General features: G+C 41.9%; 1 protein-coding gene across 4 annotated transcripts in view; it reads right to left on the minus strand.

Annotated features, from left to right (window-relative positions):
- ATP8A2 (ATPase phospholipid transporting 8A2) overlaps positions 1-19,824 on the minus strand; it is a 590,644-nt gene that overhangs the window by 129,026 nt on the left and 441,794 nt on the right. For all 4 annotated transcript variants that reach the window (XM_053920803.1, XM_053920801.1, XM_053920804.2 and 1 more), the window contains 3 exons: positions 10,600-10,661; positions 10,013-10,069; positions 8,995-9,102 (listed from right to left, as the gene is read on the minus strand). In XM_053920803.1, the coding sequence (XP_053776778.1) occupies positions 8,995-9,102; positions 10,013-10,069; positions 10,600-10,661 (227 nt within the window). The remainder of the gene's footprint in view (positions 1-8,994; positions 9,103-10,012; positions 10,070-10,599; positions 10,662-19,824) is intronic.

Below are 19,824 nucleotides of genomic sequence, written 5' to 3' on the forward strand. Positions count from 1 at the left end.
GGCTTCCCTTGTGCGCAATTCAGCCAGCCAGGCATCCTCTCTGTGGTGGTCGCTGGCAGCTCCAGACGGATAGCATCCCTACTTCACAAACCCAGCAGCAAGAGAGCTTTCTCTTTCCACTGTTTCTATTACAAAATCCTTAATAGTGTCTCAGTGTTCTGATGTGGGTCGCCATGCCCATTTCTGAATCAACTGCCATGGTCCATGAGAAGAAGATTCTGGCTGAGTAGACCTGCGTGGTGGGTCCAGACCCAGACCCAGACCCAGAACAAGAGCAGAGAGAGACCAGCACTGCTTGGATGCACATTCCAAAAGAGGAGGAGGGATTTAGGGCCTGTGACCAGAAAAAGGAGAAAGAGGTGTAGGGCAGGCGAGAGATGACAGGATGCCACTGCACCCAGGATGCACAGGTGTCTCTGCTGTTGCTGACAGAGTGGGTGGGGCTGGCCCTCACAGCACACTTGAAGCGTCTGAGCATTTAAATGTGCCCTTTTGTGCATTCTATCCTTTATCGAAATCCGGTTGCAAGAGTTACTGCCCCGCCCCCACCCACAAATGAAAGAGCACTATCAACACAGACCCAGGTAACCTAGGCTTCTCTTTCCTGTCTTCAGCCAAAGGGATGCCAAATCCTTATGACAGCTGGTTAATCCAGGTTTAAAAAGCACACGATCTCCTCAATGGATGTTTTGATGTTTTATAATGCCAATGGCAACAACGGTAACTGAAAATCTCACACACTTTAAGTCCTTTCAGTATTTTGGTCTTGGATACTGTCAACAATAACTTTACATCATCATTTATACAGAACAAGAAAACCTTGGCACATGCTTAATAGCATGCTGATTCTATTCCCACCCCCACGCCCCCCTTTTAGTCTAACCAACCCTGGTTGTCTTTTCTTCCACAAACCCTTTATCTGGTGGCCTTTCCCAGGCACCTCTACCTCTTCAACAGAACAAAGCTAAAGAACACGATGTCTCTGGGTGGGAGAGCTACAGCTACGCTCAGCAGACAAGGCAGATGTCGGAGAAGCAAACCCCCACACCGAATCTCAACTTCGGGCCTCACATACACATTTCCACATGTTTGGAGAAAGGAAAAGTTCAAAACCACATCAAACATACTCTGTGACCACTGAATATAAATATTACAAACAAACAAAATCAGCATGTAATGTGTACTTTAATTTGCTGACAGACATTTAAAAAATTAACATCAGAATGAATGACAAATACCAACACCACAACAAAACCTTTAACCCAAGAGAAAAATAACTCACAATCAAAGCCTCCTGGCCTCTAATTAGCACACGGCATCCCTGAAACAAGAGGCCAAAATAAAATAAACTGCCAACATGGAGAGAACTGTGCAGGGAGAGGACTAAGGCTTTCCATAACGCACTGCAAACGACGGCGTGTGAAGCCTGCTTTCCTGGGGCGGGGGTGGGGGCGGGGGCAGAAGACCGCTGCTCAAACACAAAGTAAGTTGATGCCTTTTAACTCCACATTTCTGTTTTAAAAATTCCTTTTACCGTGTAGGGTAAGTCACTTCAGATACAATTTAATAAAAACAATACTTTAAGGAGAGTTGATGGACATTTATTCAACACCTGATTTGTACAGACAATCACCCTGGGAGCTTGCCACGGAGACAGAGTGTTGGGGCTCACACCCTGGCATCCAGCAGACTTAGGAGTCCCAGCTACTCACGCCTGGCCCGACCAACCAAGGTACTTGTTCTCTCTTTCTAACCCTCCTTCCCTCACACAATTGTAGATTCTCAGATGAGCTGATGCATAATTCATTACGCATGCAGCAATTGTATATTGCAGCATATTATAGGAATGTATATTTTGCCTGAGATATCATAATTTCTCAATAAATATTACCTATTATTTTCTATGCTTTATTTTCTTAAATGTCCCTATTAACTCCAAATATGGATATCATCCACTTCACAGACCTGATGAACCTGAGGCTCAGAAATGGCACAATTATGAATATTATGAGCAACAGATTTAACTTTATACATTTCTTAGGCATTAAGTTAGTTTAGTTCAAACCCCACTTTTGCCCAGGCCAGTGTAGCTAGTTGGTTGGAACGTCGTCCTATATACCGTAAGGCTGTGGGTACAATTCCCGGTGAGGGCACATACCTAGGTTGTGGGTTCAATCCCTGCTTGTGGTGCATACAGGAGGCAATTATAGATGTCTCTCTCTCTCTCTCCTTTTCTCTCTCTAAAATCAATGAAAACATATCCTCAGGCGAGGATTTTTTAAAAAATCCTACTTTCACTGTTAAGATTTGTGCAGGAAAGAAATTTGATGAGGGCCACGTCAATGCAGACTAATTCCGTTGATCCCTCAGGCCTTGCACTGACACGGAAGCAACTAGAAGTGGGTGCTGGTCCCGTTCCCAACTATAGAAAGAATCTGAAATCACTTTTCATTATCAGTGAAGAATTTTCTGTTCTAGTTTCAATTCTTTTCAGTTTTTCAATTGCCTCTAATAGGAAATAGTGTGAGGAGCCTTTAAGGAAAGCGAACACATCTGGTTGGGGGACCTGTGGACTCGGGTGATGAGAGTTACAGAAACATGAGAAACCAGGAAGTATGTACCCCCTTCACTTTGCTCAAATTGTTATTTATTTAGGTAATAATGTCATTCAGAAACATGGTGTGTTCACATGTTCCTTCTTATAAGTCAGTCTTTTTTAAAAAAAATTATTGATTTTTAGAGAGAAAGGGAGAGTTACAGAGACAGCTGGACAGAGAGAGAGAGAGACATTGGTTTGTTGTTCTGCTCATTTATCACTCATCGGTTGCTTCTCATATGTGCCCTGACCAGGGATCAAACCCACAACCTTGGTGAATTGGGAAAATGCTCCAACCAACTGAGCTACCTGGCCAGAGCTAAAGCAGCCTTACTGTTACAAAAAAATGTACAAGTTTAAAAGTCAAAATATAAGTTGATGTCAACAAATAATTTATCCAAGCTCAATACACAAGAAAACTACAAAGAAGATGACAGCAAGTTATTTCAAAACAACAGGAAAGTCCCTACTGATGGGACTTCCTACCTCCTAAGGCAGAGCACTTATTACGCTAGCCAGACCACAGTCTCCTGAAATACATTATTGGAGGTAAAAAGGACCTACTCCATTCAATACTGTTGCTGTATTTCAATATTGCTGTATTAAAGGTAATTCCAATAAGGCTGCAATATCCACATTAGGTGTCACTGGGATGTTATTACCTAAAACCCTAATAATTGCAACAATAAAGTAACTCTTTATTAAATCTTGAAAAAAATCTACAAGCACCCAACTTCAAGTATAGTGTAATATGTGATGTTAAAGCCTTAAGCCTGATTCTAAAAAATCACCTATCTCCTTGGTTCCTGTGCACCTGCTGTTTCCTGTGCAGCTGCTGTTCAGAAAGTGCAGGCAGCACATGCCGAGGATGCTGCCTGGTGAGCCTGTGTGGGAGGTGGCTTCAAGGCTGGCTCCACGAGAGCCCTTTTTTTTGTTTGTTTTTCTCTTCCATGTCTCGTAGCAGCAGGAGGATTCTGGGTTCCCTCTTTGTGGCTGAACAATCCCAGGCACCACATAGCACCCATGTCATGCAAAAGAAAAGGCCGCCTTTTTGTGGATTTCTTTCAGGAGCAAAGAGGCTTTTGTCTCAGAACATGCCAGTGATGCCACCTTGCATCTCATCCAGGGTTTCTGAGCCGCTCCATAAGGCACAGGGCTGGGATCATGCTCTCCCTGGAGTCAGGGGCGGAAATGACTTCCCTACGGTGCTGGGCTTCTTGCACAAGGCACGTTGTGTGGATGCAAACTAGGCCCCCTTAGGAAACAGAGAAGGAGGATGACAGGTGGGGCCAAACAGCCATGTCCCCACATTACAAAAAGTCAACCTGAAGACAAGGCCAATCCATCTTAGACTGGCGTCTATCCTACGGAGACATTCTGGAACCACAGCTGAGCAAGGACGGTGTTCGACATGACCTTTACCACTGTGTCTCGACTTGCCTTCTGAACACAGGCAACTTGGAAACGAAACCTCTCTTTTTGGGTTTTGTATGGAAACTACCTGGGCCTGAGACTGTATATCCAGGGGAAGGCGATTACTCAGGGAAGATTCAAGGATGGCAAATGGCAACAATTCCTCCCTCTGCTTTTAGTCCATTGGGGTTTGCACTGTGTATACACGAGCACATATATAAAACTCCAAGGTAAACCTATTCCTGTATTTAGGATAAAAAAAAAGCCTGTCATATGCCAGAAACTGGCTGGAGCCTGGAGCTTGGCATTGCAGACAGAGTTAGCAGTTTGTAGGCTTTGAAGTGAAAGTTTTTCCCTCCTGTTTTACTAGCAATGAAAAGAATTTTAAAGAAAAAGCACCAAAGCTGGTGAGAAGTGTTTTTCCATAGCGAACAATGTAATGTCTTTTGGTATAATCCTCTGTTTAGAGAGCCAGATGCCTTGAAGCGGTCACTGGCACTAAGGCTGTGTCTTACATAACCACCATACGCGGGAAGTACAGTTGTGCATAACTAATATTTTACAGTTCTGAATATTTTAAATATACCATCTTCTCCTGTAACACCCAGCACTGGCTTACACATTGTCACAGAGTAATATTTTAGGTGTTTTAGAGCAGTTCTCAAATTTTAAGGGAAGCATAGCCTGGAGATTTATTAAAATTCGAAGGCTGGGGCCCCACACCCAGAGACTCTGATTCAGTGTGTGTGTGTGTGTGTTCCAAGCACGCACTTTGTGGTGTTGCTGTTGGAGGGAACTTGTCATTTTCACAAGCAACCCAGATGATTCAGATGCAGGTGGTCGATGGACCTTAAAGAGAAACATCACATCTAGAATCTATAAAATATTGAAGTTCTATGGCCAAAAGAATTGAGCATTTAAATCACGATATTTCTATTTATAAAAGTTAAAAAGTAATTGGTCACTCCAGGGAAAATAAGAGTCTGCATTTCCTGTAGGTTATCTTATTATATCTTCACCACACTCCTCTGAGGTATTGGGGGTGGGTGATATTATTTCGACTTTGCTGATAAGGAACTTAATGCAGGTTAAATGATTTACCAAAGGTTACAAAGCTAGTTGGAGCAGGTTGCTTGACTTTTAAACAGAGGTCAAATAGGATGGCATCTCCTTTGACACTCCTAAAATGAAAAGCTCTGAGGAGTAACAACATATATAAGAAAATATAAGCACATTTCCTGATCCAGTTTTAGGCGAAGTTCTCATCTCTCTAATTCAAAGCTCTACTTCAGCAGACAACTTGGGGCTAGAGGAAGTTTGTCATTCACCTTTAAGCACTGGCTTTGAGGACCCATTACAGAAAAGCTCATCACCCACTATTACAGGGAAACATCATCGCACATGTTCCTCAGCCGAGGACTTCGTTGCTATCTGCAGGACAGATATAACCTGAGTTTTTAATTCACTTTAGACTGCACTTGGGTCTAGAAAAATGGAAAAATAGGGCGTTCCTTAAAAATCCCACAAATGTTGCACATTCTCCGGAGAGGAAGTATACAGATGACTCTTTTGATTTCAGAAACTTTCCCTGGGACTTCCTGTCTCGTTGGCTGGTTGGGTTTAGGGCACCATACCATGAAGTGCCTTAGGGAAGAAAAAGACTCTTTGACAGTGGAAAATCACTCTCATTCTACAGCCTTCCTTTCCTTTGCCCTCAAGGGAAAACCTGCCTTCCCCCTCATGAGAAAAACCCCAAATATAATGAACAAGACAAAGAAATATTTAATCAAATTAGTTTAGGAAACCCCAGCAGAAACAATGCATCTTTTCAACAGTTTATGGTGTTATGAATAGACACTGTTCCTTGTGTGGAGTCTGTCTCTGGCTGCTGGGTGAGAAATGCCGTTTGCCATCAGACGCTAGTTTCCCTCTAGAGCTCAAAGGAACCATGCTCACTTGCCAAATACCTGCTGCTTCATAAGCTACAAAAAGTGGTTTATAAAAATAACTACAGTCTTATGATGATAATGATGATGATGATGATAAAGCAGTCTTTGCCCAGAGTACCCCTCCCTCCTAAGCACTCACCAACTGTGTTAGCTTGGCTACTATAACAAAATACCATAGACTGGGTGACGTATTTATTTCTCACAGTACTGGAGGCTGGAAGTCCGACACTAGGGTCTGGTGAGGGCCGTCTTTCAGGCTGCAGGTGTCTAGCTTCTCCTGGTTTCTTTGCATGGCAGAAAACAAGTGAGCGAGCTCCCTGACCTCTTCTTGTCCTACTTACCCCATTCATGACCTAATTACCTCCCAAAGGCCCTACCTCCAAATACCATCACCTTGGGGGTAGAACCTCAACATATGAATTTGAGGGGGACACACACATTCAGTTCATAACATCAAACTAGAACAAAAGGGATGGGTGTGGCTCGAGCATCTTTTCAATAGCCCCCAAAGAAGTCAATTCCTGTTACTATGTCTCAGTCGAGTTCCCATCTTCCCTCAGAGGCAGCAGGAAACTAGACTTCAGGCAACTTTTAGTCACTCTCCACTCAGGTGATTTTTCTAGAGTGTTAAAAAGTGTTTGTTTTTTTTTCTAGTACTTCTCTACCACTTCTCAAAGAGTGAACAAACCACTGGGTGGCAGATACCAAGTAAAGAGTTTTAAAGTTGGCTCTGAGGTTATTTTCTGACATGCCTTCCCCACGCAGAGCTCTTCCCAGAGAAGGACTGCAGGTGATAATGGTTCTTAAACACAGACAGTGGAAACTCAGGGACAGGAAGAATACATTAATCGTCTCATTCAATGTCCAACGAAAGCCTCAGTCTCAGCCAGCCAGGTTCGATTTCCAAACATCATGTGCCTCACAGAAACAAACCAACCAACAAAAAGTTAAAATGACATGGTTTATGTAAAAAATACAAGGTTTTTTATACTAAAGTGACCTGTGATTTAATATTACATTTTCCTTGCTTTTAGATGGCAGGAATAGCTCATTAAATTTCTTCAAAAAGTCCCCAACTGTGGAAATTTCACCATTAAGCTGAACCTCCGAACCACACAGACCAGCATGTGCCTTGGATAGTGAAAACAGGGCATGTCAGTAACTGCACGGACAGTGTGGTCCCCCGCATTTGAATGTCAACCTCTTGCTGAGAGTGAGAGTCAGCAACCAGCCTTCGAGTTGAGGGCACTGGGAGTGGCTTTCAAAGGAACTGGCCTTGCTGGCCTGTCGGTCACATGTCAGCTAAGCCCATCCTGTCAGCTGTCACTTTCCTCTAACTTAGCAAACTGTCCACAGCAATAGCTGCAGTCCCTTTTATTGTCTTGCACAGTAACATCCCTGAACAAAATATTCACCAGACCTCACCTACCCGTACCCAGAAGGAAGGCAACCCGAGGCCGACATCTAGACACCGCCACCTTACCAAGTGGTCATCATCGTTGTAAATACTTGTCTTGACTTGCTTTTTGGAGACAAACCGCATTGCTTGAAAATGTAGCCAATTTCTTTAAATGTACAAAGTCTCTTTGCTAGTGAATGCTCATTTTGCTACAGAACAATCTCCTGGATCCATTCACTGCTCTGTAATCTCCTCTGTCATGTGGATTTGGAAAAGGACTGAGAAGTGTGTATGTGTTTATCCTTGTTCCTTACATAAAGTAAAGATGCATTAGGGGACATAGCAGCCCACTCCAGTGGGCCATGTCCATCCCACTCAGCACTTGCACCCTGAGGAGGCCCCGGGCACCCTGGGGTACATCAGCTGGTTGATTTACCAAGTGAAAGAGGTAAGCAGTGCCTCTGGTTTATCTCACATGAAACAGCTGTTGGACATGTACCTGGACTAGAGTAGACCCAGGAGTTTTAGCTCATTTCTGTAGAATAAGTAAGGCAAAGATGATAGTGGCCAGGTATGCCTTGCATAGGCCTGCCCCCAAAATATGTATTTCTGGGCTGGGAACACCCGTGGATACAGAGGAAGCCCTGACCCACAGTTCTTTCCTCCCATCTTGGTCCTGTCCCATAGCACAGCATCCACATGCAAATGTTGGACTACACCAGTGCAAGCATCCAATGGGCCCAAAGCACATCCTTTGCAAATAGTTGCCCCTTAGGCCCAGGGGTGTTCACACTGGCATGGATCTGGGGATAGAAGCAGGAGGGCTTGAGAAGTGGGATTTTGACTGTTTGGGAAGGAAACTCAGGATCTAAGGGACTCAGGAAATGGACTAGAAGTGGGGGTGCTGGCTCTGTGCTTGGAGGGCCTGGTTTTATGGAGCTTCATTTGTAAACTGAGGAGGTTTAGAACCCAGCGCTCTCAAGCTTCTCTCCAGACCTGGTACTGTGGGACTCTAAGAGTCAGTCTGTCATTTCACTGTTGATGGCTCAATCTCAAACACTACACAATGAAAATATAAAGAAAAGAAAACATGAAAAAAATTCCAAGAAGTATAAAAGTCTCCAATCTCAGCCTCTCTAGTTTAAGAGATGAATAATGAGATATTTTGACTAATTTATGATCTGATTAATAGTTATTAAATTTATCTTTCACAGGGGACTGTCAACCAATCAGAGTATAAATATACATTTAACATCAAAACTACAATCAACATATTCATTGGATTATGAGTGACTCAAAACACCTCCAGTTTTCCAAGAGCCATGAAATGTACACATCAGAACTGTGTGTACTTAACACATAGTTCACTACAGAAATTTGGACATGCTGGGCAGGTCAGAGGACTTGGGTGGACAATTTTCACAATAGTTAAAATTTGAAATGCCATTTCTGTGGACTGGGCAACCTCTTCCATGTGCTTGATTTGTTTTGTTTACCTCCTGATACACTGTGATGGCTGCAGGCAATACCAACCTCTCCTGAAGTTCGTCGTCGTCATGAGACAGCGAAAGACCAGACACAGCAAAGCATCACTGTCACGAGACACGGAAAGTCCATTCACGGTTAGTAGCACTGACCTGCCCTTTCATATCTGGAGCAATAGGAATGGTGGGCCAGATGGTTGAGTAGACACCAAAAAACAGCAGCCAGATCAGCATGCTTCCCCAGACAGCCAGGTGACTGAACTGCAGAAGAAAACACACACTGAGGCAGGGTAGATGCTGGCAGGAAGGCCCCCAACCCCACCTGTTGCACAATCCCTGGGTCCAAGCGAGCTCTCTTGTTGGAAGGATTCTGATAACTTTCCAGTCATTGGGGAATTTGATCTCCCTGATTTCCTTGTCTCCAAATGTTTAACAATGAGTCAAGTGATGAGTGGCCCCGAATTACCCTGAAGACAAAGGTGCTTTTTTGGCCACCACAGCTGACCTTCCTCTAGGTCCATATCGTGGTGTTAGCAGGACCATCTCATTCCTCACCAGTTGTTCCAATCATGAAACAATGATATAATCCCCAGACACTGGAAATAGGCAAAATGTGTAAAACCGGGGTCTGATTAAATAAGTGATGGAACAGCAGTAAGATTTAATACCTTGTAATCATGAAAAAATGATTTTGTAGAAGTATAGTTTAAGGGACAGAAAATGTTCATGATGTATTTTTAAGTGAAAAAAGGTGAAAAAGTTCTATGTTCTGTAATGCATTATCTTTTTTAAAAATACACAGAACAAAGTCTGGAATGTCATATAGCAAAGTGTCAACAGTTGCTTTCTATTGGTGCTAAAATTATGAAAATTAAAAATTCTCTTTTTGTCCTGTATTTTGCATGTACTTTTTTACAATGTGCACACACATTTGAAATGAGGTGACTATTAATAGCTTAGAGCTGTATTAAGCGCCAAGCAAATGAACCTTCAGGAAAATTTGGGTTGCAAATTTGCCCTGATAAAATCAAACCACGATTTTTACATGCAAAATTTAAAATAAGATAGCTGGATATTCCTTATTGTTTTTCCAAGGCTTAAAAAAAGGGTATCATACCAGGAAAAATATATACAGTCGGTGAAGAGAGAAATAATTCTAGAGAAAACTTACTTTAGTCCAAGCTGTAGTCTCCAAACCAGCTTTCAGACAAACAGTGACAACAACATACTGTGAAAAGAAAGAGGCGTGGGGAAGCCGTGTTATGCTCAGTGAGTTGTTTTTACTTTGCAGGAGACATCCCAAGTGTCCCCTTCAAAGGCAGCTCCTCCCAGTCAGCTGTACTTGGAAAGTGCCGTCTAGGTAGCTAATTCTCTAGGGGCTAGTTTAGGGAATACAGGCAGGTTTACTTCAAGAAAAGCCCTCATTTTAGTGAGTTTTCTCACAATAGTTCCTTTTGTTCTTTACTTAACCTGGAAGAGCTGGGAGAAATCACCTTCTTTAGCATTCTCCCGCACCCCCTCCCCTACCAGGTAGAAGTAGAATGGTCATCTGAAGAATGGGGAAATTTGTTAATCACTTATCCAGAAATCCTGACTCTGCCTAATCTTCACCCAAAATGAGGTGAATATTTCACAACCATTCTGCACTTAAGGAGTCTAGAATATATAGTTTAAAGATCTGAAATAAAGGGTTCCAAGAGGCAGACTCCACACTTGTGCTATTTAAGAATGGCTCAGTCCACAGAGAAATAAACTTACTGTGTAAACAATGTTTCCAACAAATAAATAGTCTGTGGCGTGACCGTTGGCCAACACGGTATCTGAAAAACAAAGAAATCACCACTAACCCCCGGAGCACAGCATGGCACTCTACTTCATTCAGAATGCAAAAGCAAGAATTTAGAAACATTTATCAAAATGTAAAGGAATTTCAAAAATTATGTCTGTGATTCTGAATTATTATCATCATGTATTTCCTCCAGATGAAGCAGACAGAATCAGGTTCCAACAAACCGACCAACCACACAATCGCTCTGCATTGAAATTTAGTTTTATGAAAGTTAAAATCTCCCTTTTTGGGTTAAAAATAGGAATAGAATAAGGAGATGTTCATCTGTCTTTATTAATGGCAGTACTAGATCTTTTCCGAGGGTTCATTTTCTAGTCATCTTTAATTTCTGCCACGTTGGAATTATAGGCCAATAAAAGAAAAGAACTGCATGAACACAAAGTCATTTCATAACGGGAAAGCTCAGAGGGTTTTGGAGGGTACTGTCTTGGTGTTCACTTTGCAGCTACTAACCTTCTGGAGTCTATGAACGGAGGGAATGTAAGCAGTGTGATGAGAGATGTCTACAAAATACAACTAGGATTTTGAGGCTTTAATTTTCCTATCCTTTCCAATTGTTGCTTTTCGACGTATTTACATACATGTCAATGTATATAATACCACGAAGGCAGAATTCTAATAGAATTATCTAATTCATGTCAGCCGACCTGCTGTGAAAATAACTGGTTTTTATCCTGAGGGGTCAAAGCATATTTTAAGATCAGCAATGGTTTCTTTGGATGACACTGCCAATCTTTTATTCTCTTTTATGCTCAAATTCAGACCTGTGGCCCACAGGCCAAGCACATAGGGAGTTTTGTGTTCAAATGTCCAACACACCAAGTTGCTATACACACATATAATCGGGCTCATGGATTTATCTATTAATGAATCAAAATCTGCTAGTTTTTTAAAACACCGTAACAATCAAGTCTCACCATAGGTCAGAATCTGGTAACCCTGGAACCCTGTATCTAGCTCCCGGGCACGCCCTTCCTCCTGATTCTAGACAGGTCAGTGACCCGCAAGACGGCATCATGGCCGTGGCACAGCCTAGGTTTTAGCACTACACTGAGGGACTGCGGCTAGGGAACGTAAGGGTTCTCCTAGGAGAAGAAAGTGGGGGGGGGGGGGGGGCGGAGAGAGAGGGAGGTGTGGCCACTGACTTAAAGAAGAATAGGCTCAAAGCTTAGGGAGAGGAGGGGGTGAAGACAGAAAGGAAGGGAAAAGTTCAAAAAGTAAGGGAGAAGCTAAATTAACCTCCAAAAGGTAACAAGTCACTGTATTAGCTAATAGCTATTCCAAACTGTGGGAGTTCACTTTGCAGTAACTGGCCCTAAGATTGTTTTAATAACAAATATGACATTTTTAAAGGCATTCCTCAATAAAGAAATACTTGAGATTAGACCAGAGACCATTTATTTGATTTTAACATAGATTATAGCCTTGAAAGGGGTAACATTATTCTTTCTTTATATAACAAATATTTTTTGAAATCTACTTCCTGACATGGACTGTTACGGGAACGGGGGAGTCAAGGTCCCAACCTTCATGTAGCTCACATTATAGTGAGGGAGTCAGAACAGAAACACATGCAGATGTACAATAAGCTGGCAGGTGTAGTAAGTACTATAAAGAAATACAAGGTAAGGTAATGGAATAGAGAGCGATAGAGGCTGCTGTTTTACATGGGGAATTCAGGAAAAATCTTTTTGAGAAGGTAACATTGGAGCAGATCTGAATAGTATAAGCAGTAAATTAAAATAATATCTAGGGGGAGAGCATTCCAGGCAGAGCAAAATTGCCAACATTCTGAATATAGAACATGGATGACCTCAAAGAACATCACAAAGACCAGTTTGGCTGGTGACACTAGGAAATGCTCAGGCAGAAGGGGCAAATTAACATAGGCCACGGCAAGGAGTTGGGTTTTCACTGTTAATTGCGATAGGAAACTGCTAGAGGATTCTGAGCAGAGGGTGGCATGGCATGAGTGATGCTCTTAAAGGAACAGTCCAGCTTTCATGGAGAACAAATCTTGCACCATCAAAACGAGAGAAACAATAAATGCAATGCCAGTGTGGAAATGATTGTAGCAATCCGTCCAGGAGGGTGAAACTGGTAGCATGTAGAGCTGCGTGCAGTATGGTAGCCACTGGCTGCTGTAGTTGTTTACATTTAAATTAATTAAAATGAAATAAAATAAAAAACTTAGTTCTGCCATGGCAGAGGTTGAGGGGGAGGGGAAATGAGTTATTGCTTAATGTTTACAAAGTTTCAGTTCAGGGTGATGAAAAAGTCTGGAATAGATAATGGTGACAGAGGCACAATATTTTGAATGTAATTAATGCCTCTGAACTGTCCACCTCGTGTGGGTCATAGAACTACAAGTACAAAACTCACTCTTGGAATAAAACACAGGAGTAATATGGCCTTAGATTTGGCAATGTTTCTGAGCTATGACACCAAAAATTGCAGTGACTAAAGAAGAAAATGAATAGCACTGCATCAAAATTAGAAACTCTTATACTTTAAAGGATACCACCAAGAAAGTGAGAAGACAACCAGCAGAATGGAAAAAATATTTTCAAATATTTATCTGATAAGGAACTTGTACCCAGAATATGTATATAATGAACCCTTAAGACAACAATAAAAAGACAAATAACTTCAATTTTAAAATGGGCTAAGGATCTGAATAGACATTTTTCCAAAGATATGCAAAATGGCTGATAAGTACATGAAGAGATGCTCAACATCATTAGCCATCAAGGAAATACAAAATTAAATCCCCAATGAGACAGCATTTAACACCCACTAGGGTAGCTATAATAAAAAAGATAATAACAAGAGGTGGCAAAGATATGGTGAAATTATAACCCTCATACACTGCCGGTAGGGAAATAAAATGATGCGGCCACTTCGGAAAACTGTCAGCAGCTCCTCAAAAGTTTATGCCTCATTACCACAAACCCAGCAATTCCACTCGTAGAGAAGTAAAAGCATAGGAATGAAACATACAAAAACTTGCACATGAGTGTTCATGGCAGCATTACTCTCAATGGCCAAATGCCATCGACTAGTGAATGGATAAGATGTGGTACATCCATACAATAGAATATTATTGAGCAGCAGGGATAAATAAGGTGCTAATACATGCTACAATATGAATGAACTTTGGAAATCTTATGCTAGGTGAAAGAAGTCAATCATAAAAGACCATATATTATATGATTTTACTTGTATGAACTGTTCAGATAGGCAAATCTATAGGAGAAAGTAGATTAGTGGCTGTCAGAAGCTTGGGATATTTGGGGGAAATGAGGAGTAACTGCTAACAGGTATGGTGGGTTTCTTTTGGGGGCGATGAAGGTGCTCAAACATTGATTAAGGTCACAGTTGCACAACTCTGAATATATTAAAAACCATAGAATGTACCCTTTAAAGTGGGAATTGTGTGGTAGGTAAATTATAGATCGATAAAGCTGTTATTAAAGAAAATCAGTTCCTCAGTCACACTTAGTCACATTTCAAATGCTCAGTAGCCACATGGCTAATAACTACTACATTAGACGGTGTAGTTATAGACGTCTCCATCACCAGAGAAACTTCTATTGGACGCTGCAGGTCAAAGTGGCTATGTTGGAGGTAGAAAGAAGTGATAAAAAGTTGCATATATTTTGAAGGTAGATGGATAGGCTTTGTTTATGATTTGGAGGTGGAGTAGAAAAGAATATACGGAATCCAGGACGATTTTAAGGTTTTTGGCCTGAGTGACTAGGTAAATAGTTTGTTATTTACTTGAGCTGGGGAACACTGGTTCTGGTCTTATTAATACAAGAATACTAATTAAAATAGTAGCACATGAAAAGTTGGTGCCATGAGATCAACATTGTAAATTGACACTACAAGAAAAGATAACAACAAAGCATGATACTACTAACACCAGGATATTTAGAGAAATGAGGTGGAGAGAAGGAGTTGGGTTAGTAGGAAAAATACCAGTAGTCAGAGTGGAAGACCTGGTTCTATTTCTGCTCTCTCTTTTATTTATTTATTTTTCTTTTTATCTTCATCCGAGGACATTTTTTTTTCATTGCTTTTAGAGAGAGGAAATGAGAGGCAAGGGAGAGAGAAACATCGATGTGAGAGAGAAGCACTGATTGGTTGTCTCTCATATGTGCCCTGACCAAAGACTGAACATGTAATTAGATACGTGCCCTGACTGGAAATCGAACCCTCAATCTTTTGGTTATGGGATGACGCTTCAACTAACTGAGCCACACTGGCCAAGGCTCTATCTCTGCTCTCTTGTTCCAGATCTGCCATTATTCCATGTAAAAAAATTTTAGGTTCTGAGTCTGTTTTCACATCTATAAAATGGGGGTTTTCTATCAGATACAGATGATGATGACTGAATTACCTCATTCAGGTTCCTGAAAGGATAGAGAACTCTAAGATTCTAATGGTTTTGTTCTTAGCTGCTAAAGAGCTCCACATATTTAATGGTAGAGAGTTTCGGACCTTCCTCCTGCTCAGGCTGGCTTAGGCTGTATTTCCTAGACTCAGTCCCATCCTGTGTGTTCGTGAATGGACGACAACAGGCATTTTAGTTGAGAGGAGCAATGACCCAAGTGCCCCCAGTTCTACCCACATTAAGCTGTACTGGAGTCCAGAGAAAACTCAGATCAGATGGAAGGATTAGAAGGGGTGGGAGACGCAGTTAAAATCAAAGTTTACAATTGTGGTGACAGCTTTTTGAATTTCGTTTTAATACTAATATTTCAAATGTTAGTTGATTTGTGTACTGCAAGAGATTAAATATACAAAGCATTTGTTTAATATGAAGGGCTTAGAATGTGTTTCATATTTTATGAATATATACACAGTAAACAGAAAATTGCTAGACATCATACGAAATTCCACATTCAAAATAGATAACACAGTTACTCGTTATATGACAGGTACTGTTCTAAGCACTGTACACAGAGTAGTATACTTACTAATGTACGTAATACTCTAATATATCACACTCACTAATATGTAACACTAATAGATAATACTCTAGTATACAACGTTAACATATGTAATACTCCTTTAATAAACTAACAACTATATGAGATAGTATTATTATCTGCATATGTCAGATGTGGAAACTGGGGTAGTGAAGAGAAGTTAAATAACATGCAAAAGACCACACAGTAAGAAACTATAAAATTGGCAAATAAGTGTTTTCATTAACTGAGCTAGAAAAATGGACTCCCCAAAATTAAACAAGACAACTCCAAGGGGAAAAATAATTAGAATAGAAAATACTCCTTTGAAATACCAACACCTAATGGGCAGGAACTTTCTAGGAGAGCATTCAGGTGAGCAGAAAATGAGGTTCACATGATATGAATCCTGCACCACATGAGGAATTACACACAGCACACAAGTCGGGGAGCAGCGGCAGCAGCTTCTCGAGCCCAGGACTTCTACCCTGAGTTAGGGGGCGCTTCATTAGTCTAGAGTTTCTCAACCTCCTCGGCAATACTGACATTTTTCTAGAAAATTCTTTGTTGCAGGGACACTCTCCTATGCATTGTAGGGTGTTTGGCAGCATCCCTAACCTCAACCCACCAGATGCCAGTAGTACCCACCCCTTAGCTATGAAGACCAAAAATGTCTCCAGACATTGTCCCAGGGGCAAAATCCCAGACTGAGAACCACAGCATTAGAAGAGAAAGAAAAGAGCATCCACAATGAGAACAGAGAATGCACTCGGAAGTAAGAGTGTCCAACCCATGAAGGGAGCCCCCTTCTCTCTCCCCAGATAGTGGACAGTGTCCTCCAAGGAGGACAGAACATACTGGGGCCTAATTGCTCACTTGACCCGCAGAGAGACAGTGTGAGGCTTCAGTACAAAGTGATGCTGCTCACAGTGCTTGGCGGCCTTTGAAAGGTGGCAAACTCTCTGATTACCTCCAGGATTGAGAGCTCACTTAGGAGGAGAGCGCCTCCACGGAGGCCCCCAAGACCACTGGACACTGCAGCAGTTTGGCACGGACAGAAGAAATAGATGTGGGAATCAAGGGCATTTTCCAACTGCAGATCCTAGAGTTCTTTAATGCATTCATTTCTAACTCGTCGTGATAGTAAAATGCTACTGGAATTACTAAAATGTTCACACATGAGGTTATTTGAATACACTTAAGGTAACTGTTAGTAAATATTGGATTAACCTAACATTTTAGTTCACCATCTCAGAAGGATAACCCGCCATTACATTTTAGTTTTCTGCTTATGAAAGAGTATCTCCTGCCCCAGTCAAAACTAATACCATCTGGAAATAATTTATTCCTTGGAGGAGAAACTCCCAAATCAACTTGAGATTCTAGGACATGCCAAGTGCCTCTGAAAAGACAGTGTCTTCTATACAAGTCACAAGTTATCGCTCTGCACACCCTGTCGGGGAAATTCCCATGGAATGGATTGTTCTCTTACAGGTTATATTTCAACTGTTTTAGAGGCAAATCCCCATGGGCATCATTCCTTGTTAAAACTTGCCAATAACATACCCCTGAAGGAGAGATCGGAAGCCCCATGAAATCATTTATGGGTGAGTGCATTAATAAGCTGCAGCTTGCTGGTAACCTCTGGCTGGAAAACCATACTTCCATTGTCCAGGTTTATTCCTAAAGCTTGTTGTTGCCAAATTATTTCTTCCCACTTTGCTTACTCTTAACAGTACTGTGGCGATTCCAACACTCCAGTGAGCAAAACATCTTTTCTGTCGTTTAGCTGTTTTAATTTTAGTCAGATATTCAAAATCTCAAGTGATTTTTCTTTGATAGGAGAACAGAAACCCTCAAACCAAGGTGAGTAGTTGGGTTCCCCAAGCCAGCCTTCAGAACATTATACAACCGCACCTGTGTAAATGTAGCAAAGAACATTACTTCACACAAAGCCCCATGGGGTGGGATAGAAGGATATCCGAGAAGAAGTCAGAGGTGAAAGGACAATTCAGGCAAAAAAGGAAAGCAGCCTGCACAGAGGCCTAGAGGGGACTCCAGCCTGCCTCTGGCCCTGCCCTAATGGGATGGTGAGCACCCAGGTGGGGGTGGGGCTGAGGTAGCAGGTGGCAGACCTGTGAGGTCAGCAGCGCCAAGCCTTGCAAGACTCTAAAAAGGTTCCTACAAAAGAGATCCATCAAAAGTGCATGTGGGGAGATGTGATCTTACCAAACCTTTGTTTTCTTACCATAACCAGCCTGACCAAACCGGTTAGCACGCAAAGGCTACCAGCCTGGGGAGAGGTAAGAAGTAACCCCACCATTGCATCAGAACAGTTTGCATTTAACTGAACAATCTGAGACCAGTCAGCGTTTTACAAATCCAGGATCAGACTCACCCAGATGAGGGCTGCAGTGAGAGAGGAGGGTGTTACCTATAGCCAGTGTGTTCACTCAAGAGGTCCATATAATACAATGACTTCAGGATCCACTGACCCATAGCAGTGGCGAAGCTGTTCCTACAGACTTACATTATTTGCAAAATCTGGTTGGACCCAGGGACCAACATAATGCAGGATTAGCCAAGTGAGGTTTAGAAACACAGTCACTAAAACAGACTATTGTGGACAACAGGGGCAAAACCATGTGGGCTTTCCACATCAGCAGTGACAGCCCCCAAAACTGCCTGCAAAGACTTCTTTAAAAATAACTGTGGAAAAGCCCACAGTTTGTAAGAAAAGTACGGTTCATTTTCCTAACAGATGGAACAATCAAGGGCTACGTTGATGACATTTTATAAAGATGCCATTTCAATTAAATGCTCATTAAAAACATTACATCATTACCCAACTAAACCACAAAAATCCACTCAGAAATGGCTCTTGACAAAAAGCAAAATTTGAAGACAACATTACAGCATAGCACAGTACAGTCAGAAAAGACAGGATTTAATAATCAAGAAAACAGATGGGGTGAATTTGTAGGTGTATTTTGAATGCAGTAAGAATCCATGGAACACATGTACTAAAAATCACAGGCACCTTGCTCACACGTGACTCAGTGGGGAGAATTAAGGTGGAGGTGGCACCATTCCCTTGACATCGAGGCTCCTGCCAAGACTTTGGTTGGAGAGCAGAAGCCGAGTTTCCCCTGCTTTCCCTCTCCTGCCCTTTTGCTTCAAGAACTTGTCCAAGCACTCGTTCGGACAGCCCCAATTCCAGAATGTCACCAGGGTCACAGGTTCAGAGGAGGTGCGATGCCAGCTAGCTACTCTTAGATTAATCTCAAGAGTGAAAATATATTCCAAGTTTCATGTAACAAATTTACAAACAAACTCTTAGAACTCATTCTGTTCAAACACCTGCATTGCCTGAACTATAATTGGAACTAGGTTTTCAGCTTCCACACTATGTTTTCATGAGAGAAAATTTATTTTTTCCTTTCTCAGTAAAGAGTAGTAAAAAAGATTGGAAAGAGTATATAAAAGGTAGAGTTTATTCAAGTGTTAGTGATTATAATTACATTCATAACCAATGTTGGGTTCAGTTCCTGGTTATATAAGCCTTTTGCTAGATTTCCTTCTCTCTATGGCCATTTCTGATGAATATGAAACTCAAATTTTAATCTTTTATTTTTTCACTTTTGTTTACTAAAAATGGATTTTTAAAAGGATGGAAACAGCCACCTTGTGAGACCTCATGAGGCCACAGACTCCCCTTTTTCTCGGTTGTCCAGCTAAATAACATTCCACAGTCCCTGGTACCGACTTGGGGCCCTGAGACTACTTGTTGCAATGGATCAGTTCCTGCCAGAGGTGGTGAAGAACAAGCTCCTCTGCTCCTGGTGCCCTCCCCTCACAGTGTTAAGGCTGAGGGTACCAGGGCCCATGCACTAAATGGAGCCCTATTGTACTGAAATGGACCCAGGTTTTGTTTTACTGAGGCACAGTAAGACACACACACATGGAAATGATTGTCACAAAGGAAGAAGTTTATACTTACAGATCCCCAGAAACAGGAGGCACAGGATGTCCTGCGGGGCCACATGGGGAAGCACCAGGGCTGTTCCAGGAGGCAGAAAGGGAGAGGGGAGAGCATGGCCCAGAGGCTTTATTGGGGTTTTCATGGGAGGGAATGGACAAGACAGTGTGGATGTGCTGTGT

The sequence above is a fragment of the Desmodus rotundus genome, chromosome 3 (assembly GCF_022682495.2).
Source record: "Desmodus rotundus isolate HL8 chromosome 3, HLdesRot8A.1, whole genome shotgun sequence".
NCBI lineage: Eukaryota > Metazoa > Chordata > Mammalia > Chiroptera > Phyllostomidae > Desmodus > Desmodus rotundus.